General features: G+C 37.4%; 1 protein-coding gene across 2 annotated transcripts in view; it reads left to right on the top strand.

Annotated features, from left to right (window-relative positions):
- Positions 1-12,076, top strand: part of AFG2A (AFG2 AAA ATPase homolog A) — a 364,625-nt gene that overhangs the window by 330,599 nt on the left and 21,950 nt on the right. The window contains exon 16 of one of the 2 annotated variants that reach the window (XM_058721439.1): positions 5,774-5,995. The exons of the other annotated variant lie outside the window; for it this stretch is intronic. Coding sequence (XP_058577422.1) covers positions 5,774-5,980 — 207 coding nt within the window. The 3' untranslated portion in view covers positions 5,981-5,995. Of the gene's footprint in view, positions 1-5,773; positions 5,996-12,076 lie in introns of those variants that run through there. 2 annotated transcript variants of the gene reach the window in all.

Genomic DNA, 12,076 nt, shown 5'->3' with positions numbered 1-12,076 from the left:
GTAAAGGATTGTTTGACAGCCAAAAAAAAAGAAAAGAAAAAAAAAAGCTATAACTTAGGGATTAAATTGTAAATTTAACTGTCACTAGTATCCTCTATATACAACTAATTGGAGAAAGGAAGATGGCAGAAGAAAAGCTAATGACAAAATGTCGTTTAAAAATAGGAAAATAAAAAGGAAGGGAGTAGGATTTTTCTTTAGATACTATAGCTAAGAGTTGTAATCAAGGACAAAGTGGTAAAGGCTACACTCATGATTTCTGTACTTGACAATGGGACCATAGTATTTATAACTTACTTTCTCCACTGACACTTCATGTTCCTCTTTGCCTTTAAGTAGTATTTTATCAAATCAAAGTAGAGTTCTTACATTATTGGCAGGACTCAAATCCCCTACATTTCTAAAAAGTCTGAGCTCAGTGGAATTGTTTGTGTAATATTGTGGTAATCATCCATTATTCCTAACCAATGGTCATGGTAGTACAAGATGTTCTGCCTCAGAGGTTACCAGGATCCAACACTCATTATTAACTCAGCTCTGTCCTCTTTGGCTACAATATCTAGTACTACCCCCATCCATCCTGAGATTGGATCTGCGAATGAGCCTCAAAACAGTACTTGGTTTCTCTACTGGAAGGTTTAACTAAATATCCTTAGTTGTGGTATGAAAAGTAGAGTTAAGATAGACATGACTGGGGCACCTGGGTGGCTCAATCAGTTAAGCGTCCAGCTTTTAATTTCGGCTCAGGTCATGATCTCACGGTTTGTAAGATCAAGCAAGCCCTGCATCGGACTCTGTGCTGACAGTGGGGACCCTGCTTGGGATTCTCTCACTCCCTCTCTCTCTCTGCCCCTCCCCTGCTCATGCTCTCTCTCCCTCTAAAAAAATAAATAAACATTAAAAAAAAAAGATAATAAAAAAATAAATAAAATTTAAAAAAAAATAGCCCAGATGAAGAAATATTAGGGCCTAAACTTGTATTAAAGATAGTGAAATGAAGGATATTCATAAAGCAGTTAGGAAGTAAGACTGAAGGATTAATTAGTCAAGAAGATAAAAGAATCAACTCAGGTAGCTACCCTGGGTGATGATAGGACCATCAAGTGAGAGGAAAAAATATAGGTCAGTTTGGGGATAAAAGTAATAAACCCAATTTGGGACATGTTCAATATCAAGGGCTTTTGAATCATCTAAGAAGAGATGTCAGCAGGTGGTAGCTGAATATACAAACTAAGAGATGAGACCAAGAGAATAAAGATCATGCTGTAGAATATATAAAATGAGAATAGTAAAAGGTTCAAGAATGAACCTGGAACACCAAAATCTAAAAGGTAGACATAAGAAACATAACAGAAATTATTAGAGAGAGATGGCTTCTGGAAACTGGTGGGATAAAAAACATTACCAAATGCAACCGAAAGATTCAGGTCTATTGAGTTTAACAATATGCAAGTCAATTAGTGACTTCACTGAGAGCAGTATCAGTGGAGTAGTGAGGGCAAAATCTAGATTGTGGAGAATTGAAATGAAAATGGAATGTAAGGTATTGATGTAGGTATTTCCTTTAAGGTATTTGAACAAAAGGAGAAAAGAGATTAGATTGGTATCTAGAGAAATATTGGTGGGGTAGGGACTAGGATGAGAAAGATGGGCATGTTTACAGGCTGAGGAGGAAGAGTCAGAGGGAGAGTGAAAATATCCAAGAGAGAAAATGGGGAAAGGAGTAACTAATGAAGGAAGGTCACAGAGGACTGGGATCATGAGCACAAAGAAAGGTTTGGCGCTTAGCTGAAGGAAGGGAGCCCTGTCCTCTTACATTGTTGAGAATAGGGTGGATATAGATGATTTTGTAGGTAGGGGGCCTGGAAAGTTGAAAAGGGGATTGAGTTTATTGATCTGCAAGTGTCAACTTGAGTCTATTTCATGAGTCTTTTACCTGACCCATAGAATTACTGAATCCATATATAATGAACTATTGTAAGATTGATTTTTTTTACCCTTTACTATGTGTAGTGTAATACATAGAAAAGCCCAGTCCCTCTTTTTGAAAAATAATATACAGAAATTCACATTTTAAAAATGTAAACATACTGAGTTTGAGGCATCTTTGGATCCTCTTAATGGGGTTGATCATCTAGACTAGTTTTCATTTTGTTGGAATTTCTCCTCAAATGAAAATATGATCCATTATATATAAATTTAATTAATATAAGATGTATTACATAAAGAGAAAGAAGAAGCTCTATATGTGTGGATGATCATATGCTTATAGAAATGGGATTTTTTAGTATAGTTTAATACTACTTTCTAGATAAGAAAGTCAGATTGAATACAGTGATGTGACAAATGATCCTTTAGTCTCATGGTTTTACATACTTTCTGTTTAGGTCACGACCTGATCATATTAGTGATCTTGTCTATTTAACATTTTCGCTCAAATGAAACTTCTACTATAGCTTTTTTTTTTTACATTCTGACCTACTTGATAATCTAGTCTCATATTCACTATCACAAAGAGTGAGTCTATATGTTAGTTGTAGCTCAGTGTAGTTTTAAAGGGTTCTCTTAATTATTTTAATACTTGCCCTTTTGCAATGATCTGAGAACCATTTCCACTCTCTAGAAAGAATGCCTCTGTAATAGTGTTAAAGCTTCAGAATCTTAGAGTGAATTGATTGACCAGAGAAGATTTAACAGTGTCTGGCTCACAGGTTTAATTAATGAAAGGTTGAATGCATGCAATTTTCACTTTTGTAAAAATTTACTACATTAAAAACTCTCTGATTGTCTCAGGAAAGAAGTAGTACATGTTCTTTTTGGACTGTCTGAAACCATTGAGTCTAGTAACAAATACTTTCAAGTCCCAGGCACTCACCAGAACACTCACTGGAGATAAAGAGACCTTGCTTACTTCCTTTTACATTGGGTATGAATTTTGATATTTGATGATAACAAGTTTGGATCAGTGCTGGTTTGGGGCAAGGTTCAGATTAATTACATAAAAGAATACATTTTAAAAACCCCTATCATATCCTGTTACCCATTTCTCTAGCACAAGTGCTTTAGGCACTGATTAAATCTGGAAATAATCATAGGACTCCCCATTAGAATAGTTCATGTATTTGAAAGACCATCTGGTAATGACAGGGTGTCATTCTTATATGAAAGAACTTGAGGCAAGAATCGGGAATGAAGAACCATCAATTGATCTCACGAAAGTTATCTGAAACATTTTGGTCAAAGTCAAGTTTACTGAGAGTCATATTTTCACTAAGAAGAAGATTCCCAAAGTTCCAGGGTTGGAATAAAAACAACTCATATGCTGTGTGATTAAGCACAAGCACATTTACTGTTGTTTCTTGAGTTGTACAGATGCATTAGCCTTCACATCCAAGAGTGTGGGAAACAGTTTATATTTTAATTGAATTATATCCACCTTAGTTTTCTCCATAGTACTTTTTTTTTTTTTTTTTTTTTAACCCCATGGTGTTCCAGTTCAATGTAAACAACCACAGTAACACATTGTAAAAATATCCCATTTCTACCCTGGAGTCCAGGCATTCACATTTCCTAAATGACTTTGGGAGCCTGCAGAAACCAAATGATGAGACTCCCTAGGGGTGGTGCAGATAAGTTTGCTAGCAGCGTTTGAATAAAGTTCTAGTAGCCTCTTCTGTTGTCTTTGTTCTTTTAAATCGTTCTTACCTACAATTGTTTTTTCATTATTTTATTTGGGGCCAGGAAAATGACCTGGAGAGGACAGAAAGTCCAGTAGCAATCTGACCTATATTCTTAGCTAACTGACTTAACTGGCTTATGTCTTAATTTTTGTCTATGAAACTAAAAATATAAAGTATGTGATAAATGAATAATTACAATATGATGCCTTTTCTTGGGTATGTACATTCAAGAAATTGGTTATATTTCCAAATTAGGGTGGCTTGTATGCTGAAGTTTTAAGGGGCAGTTTAAAATCTTAATCTCTATGTTTCTTATATAAATGGCACCTTGCATCTTGTGGATGCTGAAATAGACCTCAAGATTTAGGACCATGGTAAAGAAATCTGAAACTTATTATTTCCTTACTGTGAGTTCTTATTGTCTCTGATTAAAAAGACAGTTTCTTTTAAAGTTTCAACTGGAAAAAATGTATATATAATTAGATAGATAGATAGATAGACAGACAGACAGACAGACAGACAGACAGTATTGCAGAGATAAAAGGAGCTCAGTCTCAAGGAATTAGGCAGACCTGGATTTGAATCCCATCTCTGACATTTTCTAGCCTTATGGCCATCATATGTGTAGTAGTTACAGTAAAAGCACCTACTTCCCAGAGTCATTGTGAGGATTAAATTATTACCTGAATATTTTATCTCTAATTTGAGTAAGCACACAGCCAGTAAATTTTTTTAGAGATGTGTGAGTCATAGTATTTTGTAAAACTGGATGTATCAAAATAAACTATTTTAAAAAGTGACATTTGGGGTGTTAAGCCTGGAGTGAACACCCTATTACAGAGACCAACATCTTTCAACCCACAGGCTGCCAGTTGGCCCGAACAAATGCGGCAGGAAGGGAAAAACTCCATGGACCAGTTATGTCACTTCTGGGTCTGTTTCCTCATACCTGTATTGAGGATTATAGTGGTTGCTAATTAAGTCCCTGTCTACTTTTGATACTTTGACTTTTTTTTTTTTTGACATGATTAATTCTGCATACTTTTTTTTTTTTTTTTTTTTTTTTTTTAGTTTACTTGACACACAATGTTACATTAGTTTCAGGTATACAACACAGTGATTTGACAACTCTGTATGTTATGCTATGCTCACCACAAGTGTAGCTACCGTCTGTCAGCATACAACACTATTACAATATTATTAACTACATTCCCTGTGCTGTACCATTTATTTCCATAACTTATTCATTTCATAACTGGAAACCTGATACTTTGACTCTAAAGCAAAAGAAAAATTACAAGAATAACTATAACAAGTGTGGAAGTAACCAAGATGTCCTTCAGTAGGTGAATGGATAAATAAACTGGTACATCTAGACAATGGAATATTATTCAGAACTAAAAAGAAATGAACTATCGAGCCATAAAAAAAAAGACATAGAGGAACTTTAAATGCATATAACTTAAATGCATATAACTAAGTGAAAGCAGTAAATTCTGAAAAGGCTGCATACTGCATGATTCTAACTATATGACATTCTGGAAAAGGCAAAATTATAGAAACAGTAAAGAGATCGGTGGTTGCCAGGGGTTATGAAAGAGGGAGAGATGAACAGGCAAAACACAGGGGATTTTTAGGGCAGTGAAACTATTCTGTATGATACTATAATGATGGATACATATTGTTATACATTAATCTAAACCCATAGAATGTACACCACCAAAAGTGAACTCTAATGTAAACTATTAATCTTTGGTAATAATGATGTGCCAATGTAGATTCATCAATTGTAACTAATGTACCAAAGTTCTGGAGGATGTTGATAATGGGGGATGCTGTGTGTATGTAGGTACACAGGAGGTATCTGTGCTTACCACTCAGTTTTATTGTAAACCTAAAACTCCCCCCAAAAAATAAAGTCTATTAAGAAAAAAAAAAACAGGATAAGAGGAAATAAAAAAAGGTATTCACTGAGTGCCCTCATTGCCACTGTCTGTTGTATACACTTGGCCTTTCCACTCTTTGTGGCCATCCCTCTCCTCTAGCCTCAGTCACTTTTATGTGGATGTTTAAAGCAACTTTTTCTCCTGCAGTCAGTTCCTAGAAACTGTGCCATAAAGACCATCACAGAACAGATCATTGTTGAAAGAATTATATGTCCTTACACAAACAATATTATAGTGGAGGATTGCATTCCTGCCCAGAACTTGCCATCAAATAAAAAAGGTATGCTCCAAGTTCTCTATAATGAGCTTGAGTATACAATACACATTGATTGGGATCCTGTATACCATGGGTGACTAGTCCATAAAAATACAAGTCTGGAAATAATCATAATTTATAACCATTTTTGGATAGTGTATTCCTTTTAAATCTTCCTTGGATCGTTGTTACCCTTGGGATACAGCCTGTCTGTACCAGCTCTATCATGCAGCTACCCTGGTGGCCTGAGGGACAGGGCACTATGACTGGCTTATCAAAGTGTTGGAGTACTTGAGGAGCAGTTCCCTAAAGAAGGTGGCTTCATTTGCTCAGATAACCAAGGAGACTAACTGGGATTATTCCCCTCCCCCTCCAAAAATAAATAAATAAAAGGAAGAAGAGAGAGACAGGGATGGGAAAAGAAAAAATGTTGTATTTCCCAGATCAAGGTTCTGAGACACCTCCCAGGATGTTTTACAAGACTTTCTCTTTCAATACAGAAAAGGAAAGTCTGTGTTTGTTCCATAACAGTACATTTAATATATAAAACTTATTCTTCACAAAAACCATGAACATAGATGCCGTGTACTTTTATATTCCCTTTGTTTCTGGAAGTCTAGGTCAGATGCTCCATAAAGTTTTTATCACCATGTGATCTGTAAAGCATATGTTCCACCAGAAAATCCTTCTAGTCACCAGCCCTCTGGTTTCCATAGAGGTGATGATGGAAACTTACAAATAATTCCAGACTAGCATTATGCTGCAAAGGATGTTTATAAAATGTTAAGTTCTGATGAAGGGGATAATATTTTAAAATCATTCTTGATCTCTGAATAATGCTACATATTAATGGTTATATAGCATTTGGCTTCAAATTTTTTACTACATAAACTTTGATATGCTACCTAGTGTAAGTGTCCTACTGGAAAAAAAGTAGAGGTGCTTGTCTTTTTTATAGGCTGAGAAGATCTGTATCTTTCAAATAAATGCTTCTTACCATTATTACCATCTTTTTGGTTATCTCCTGGAAGAAAAAAAAGAAAGGAAGAACACTAGTTTTTCTTATCCAGAATCCAAAATTTGAGTCAAGCCCAATTTCATAGGAATGTTCTGTGTAATGGGGAGTTAACTAAGTCGGAGGTCAGCAAACTATGGCCTGCAGTCTCCAGGTCCAATCTGCCCCCACAATATGTTTTTCTAAGACCTATAAGGTAAGAATAGTTTTACATTTTTAAGTGTTTGAAGAAAAATCAAAAGAAGAAAAATACATGAAATTCTAATTTCAGTGTCCGTAAAGTTTTATTAGCACACAGCTACGTACATTCATTTACATATTGCCTGTGGCTGCTTTCACGCTACAAGAACAGATTTGAGTAGTTACAGGAGGGACTGCGTTCTCCACAAAGCCTAGAATATTTGCTATCTGGCCCTTTAGAGAATAAATTAGCTAGCCCCTGATCTAAATAATTTCACCATCTACCACTCTACCCACATATTTTTTTGCACTTTCTCTCCCCATCCCTTATTCCCCTACCCCTTCCTCTTTTCCTCTTCACACACAGACATCGTTTTTTTTTTTTAATTTGGCAATTATAATTACAAAGAAACCAAATTGTGAGCCTATAGTAATTGATAAGCAAAAACACATTGTAATTTCCCTTTGCCTTGTCAAGTCTTTCCTCCCCAGCAGCTTTCCCTTTCCTCTGCAGCCTTTATATAGAATTCCTAAAGCCATGCCATTTTCCCAACATATTTTGTTTTTAAGGTGGAGGTTAGATCTTGATACATTTTTTAACTTCCATGGAAAGTTCCCTGTTAGTATGTGGTCCCATTTTTAACCTATTTGCAGACACCCCCGATTATCTAAAATCACTTTCACATGGGGCTGAGGTTAAGCTTTATTTCTCTTGGCATGTCTCTGCCACAGCAGACACTTCCTCTTTGCCTTGAAAGGACAAAACGATGTTCAGCTGTCTGGGCTTAGGCCCAGTATTTGATTTATACATTATTTAATTTCCTCCTGAAAATTGGAAGCAGGGCTTTCAGGAATGGAAGTCAGTATTTTTCATTTGTTTAAGAACACTTTTAGGTCTAATATAATCATCGGTAGTAGATGTCAGCATGATTGGGGGTGACTTAAGGTAAAACAAATAAAACATGAATACAAAGGAGAAGTATTTAACAGTGGAGAAGATCTGAAGTTTTGAATAATCATTATTGTATGTGTTGTTAGGTATTTTTGTGCTAGTGCTAGTGTTCATTCAACAAACTTTACTGAGCTACATTTTGGGGCAGCTGCCTTCACCCATTGGAGGAGAGACCTCTAATCATTATGTTATAGTTGAAATTATGGGGTGATTAGAAGTTCGAGGAGGACTTAATATGACCATTCTAGTAATTTTACAGGGGATTTTTGGTTTCTGTCTGAGCTGCTACTGCGTTTATCTCCACGGTTAGGTTCATGCACGTGCCAGGATATATATGCCAAAATGGCTTGAAATTCTTACAGCAGTGAACTCAGGAAATTAAAAATTAACTCTGGAAATACATTTCATGTTCTACATCCACTTTGGGGTAGTGTATTCCTTTTTAAATCTTCCTTAGATCTTTGTTGCTCTTAGGTTACAACCTGTCTCCTTTTTACCACCAAAGTTCTTAAAAGTCTGGCACACCCAGTGCCTCCGCTTCCTCACTCCTCACTCACGTCTCAAACCCTGGCAGATGGCTTCTCCATCCCTCCACCGCTGCTGAGCTGATGTCACTGACTGTTTCCTCATCTCCAATCCAGTAGCCACTTCTGAGTCCTTTGCTCTCTGGCCTTTCGGCCCATCTGCCAGAATTCATACCCCCTTCCTGAGACCCTCTTCCAGTTTTCATATGGGCTGATTTAGCTTCTTCCATTTCTTCACCTTCTGTGCACACTCCTCTGTTAGTATCAAGCTAAGCGAAAGTATTCCCAGAGTTGTGTTTCTTGGACCTCTTCCCTCCCTATACTCTAAGCTTTTTCCGTCTCATCCTTTCTCAGTGTCTGAGACCCTTGAAGAGAACTTAGAGGGCTGCAAGAAGCATAGTTTGAAGATCACCGCAGGCGACTACATCTGAGTCCCTTAGTTCAGCCCACCCTGTGCCACTGCTGGGCCTTGCAGGAGGGTCCCCCACACGGAGCACCTTGCCTCCAGTGCCACCATCTTCATCCTCACATTCCTTTAAAGCTCACTCCTGAAGGATTCCTCAGTGTTACTGAGCTCCCAGGAGATATTTTCTCTTCCTCATCTGAACTACGGTGGGACGGCCTGATATGGTAGATAGAGCAAAGGTTCTGGAGTCAGGCAGATAATGGATTTAAATCTGGAGCCACCACTTGCCTGTCTGTGTAATGCTGGGCAAATTTACCTAGATGCTATAAATGTCAGTTTCTTCATTTATAAATGGTCAAGGGAAGGGGAATGCAACCTACCTCAGGGGCTGGCCGGGTAGCTTAGATCTGTGAAAGTCTAGACCATTTGTGGTGGTGCTGGTGGCAGTGTTGGTAACTAACGTCATCCTCATCAATGTTATTCTTCCATCCCAGCATTTCACGCCTCTCATGTCAGGGACTTCTCTTTCTAAGTAGGCATTTATAGAATTGTCTCTCCCTTCTGAATTCTAGGCTCCTAGAGGCTGGCTTTATATTCCCTACTCCCAAGAGCATAGAACAATGACCTGTACGTAGGCTGTCCTATGTGAATTGAGTTCAACAGAATAGCCCTTCTCCTTCCTTAGAAGAAATACTGGCTTCAAAAATTTTTTTAGGATTCAGAGCTGTTTTGTTTGTAGCTCTGTCATCACATTTTAATCAAATATTAGCATACTAAAAAGTCATCGTTAGATTTGTCATACTGAATCTTGAAACTGGCTTTTGAAATGACTGCATTTTAATTCCTCGGAGACTTAGGACCTATATGTTAGAGCTATCTTAGATAGCCTGAAATAATTCTTATTTTTGAAAATACTACTTTGTATTTTATATGTAAGTGCTCTCAGCAGTAAAGTATACTTTAAATAAGAAAATTAATACATATTTAAATTCCTTATGTTAAAATGTGGCTGTCTTTGATTTTATACTTTCTGATTTATAAATTCAAAGCCAACTGCACAGTTTTTTTAGCTCAAGTAACTAGCCATTTTTCTTTTTACACAATGTTTTTTTTCCTTATAAAATCCTTATTTTCTATCTCTGAATATATTTCTGGAAAGCAGATTTGATGCTTCTCAGAAGTGGCTCTTTGTTGGTTGTTCAGAGGACCAGGAATGTAGATTAAAGTTCTGCTGGTGGTTTTTGAAGAAGGAAGTAGGGAAAGAGCCATCATGCCATTACTGATCTGAACTTCTGTGACAGGGCACTGCTGCGATTTGTGGATGTGACAGACCAGACAAGCACTGAGAGGCCTTGGGAAAACAGCACAAATCCACTTGGAGTACTTTTTAAAAGTACCGGCGACCCACAGTCACTGAGGTCTCCCCTGGTCAGGCATTCATCAGTCACAAAGCCTTTTTGGAGCAGTTTTGCAAAGCTCAGTATCAGATGGTATACTCAGAGCTCTGAACAAGCTGTGCTTCACCGGAGTTTAGGATACGTCTGCGGTGAGCTCCGGGAAAGTGTGCTCAGCGTAGTGATGGGGTCAGGAAAGGGAAGCAGTGGCCAAGGGCAGACTGAATTCACCCTCAGAATAATTTCAGGAATTACTTGCAACCACTCAGGAATATAAAATAGTATCCCAGCTGAGAGTTTTGTTTGACATTCCATTTAGCTCTAATCTCTTCTTAATCTCTACTATTTTTATTTGGTTACTAGGTATTTAATGCAGTGCCATATTGTGCAAGGCTGGCCAAGAGCACACTTCAAATCAATAGTAGTCAAAGCTGGCTCTACTGAATCTAGATTAGAACATGAGCATACAAGTTTAGTGGTTCTGAAGTTTGTGGGATAGTTGTTTTTTTGGCTTTTGGTAAGCCTTAATATTCTGCCAAAGCAGTATATTTGAAGTAAAGTACAGCACCTACTCTAAGGCATAAATGCTACATTTGGTCAAAAAACAAATTGTTAGAACAGAAGTCCTAACATCATTGAACAGTGTCAAACATCAGACCTTATTCACATCATACATTCTCCTTCTTTCTGTCATTGTCTTCATTCATTCATTCAACACATATTTATTGAGCACCTATTATGTGCCAGGTAAGGTTCTAGCACTAGCATATGTTAGTGAAAAAAATAAACAAAAGTCTGTACTCTGTGTGTGCTTCATCTTTGTGAGGGGAAACAAACCATCAAAAAATGCAATATATGGGATGGCAGTAACAGAGAAGGGAGCAAAATAAAGTGGGGAGGAGGCAGCAGAGCAGTTTTAAATAAGATGGCCAGGGAAAACCTCACTTTTCTGAAAAGGTGACATTTGAGTAAAGACCTAAGGCAAGTTAGTTATCTGAGGAAAGGGCATTTCGAAAGAGGGAACAAGTGCAAATGATTTGAACAAGACTAAGCTTTTCATGGCTAAGAACAGCCAAGAAGCCAGTGTCACTGGCTGGGTAAAGAGAGTGTGGAGGTATTCCAGTGTCCAATTGAAGAAGGCAGGAGGGCATGATTAGTATCAAATGCTGCTGATGGATCAAACATATTGAGAATTGAGGACTTATCATCGGATTATGATCTTGACAGAGCAGTTCAGTCAGTAGAGGGTCAAAAGTCTCATTTGAGTGGGTGTAAGTGAGAATTGGGAGGAGAGGAACTGGAGAACAACATATAAAGCCAGCTCTTCCAAGGACTTTTGCTGGTGGCAGATTGAAGCAGGTATGGAGACAAGGGAGGGATTATGCTTTTAAGACGAGTAATTGCAACATATTTTTGTGCAATTATATATGGGGAGCAATTACAGCAGCAAATCTTGACTTAGGAAAGAGAGAATGGAATGTAGTGCATAAATGGAAGGACTGCTCTTGACAATCAAGATAGTTCATCCACTGAAACAGGAAGGAAAAGTAAGTGTGCAAGTACAAGTAAATGGACTAGGGTGGGTTGAGTGGTGGTAGCATGTTGAAAGTTCGTTTCTGACATGTAAACAAAGTTCATTTGCAGTGTTTGAATAAAATCTATAATATCCCTGTCATATGTTCATTTATTCACTATCTCTAGAGCTATCTCCAAATTTGGCTAG

This window comes from Neofelis nebulosa, chromosome 3 (genome assembly GCF_028018385.1).
Source record: "Neofelis nebulosa isolate mNeoNeb1 chromosome 3, mNeoNeb1.pri, whole genome shotgun sequence".
NCBI lineage: Eukaryota > Metazoa > Chordata > Mammalia > Carnivora > Felidae > Neofelis > Neofelis nebulosa.
The sequence above is the reverse complement of the archived record's forward strand: the minus strand, read 5'-3'. Positions and strand labels throughout refer to the sequence as shown.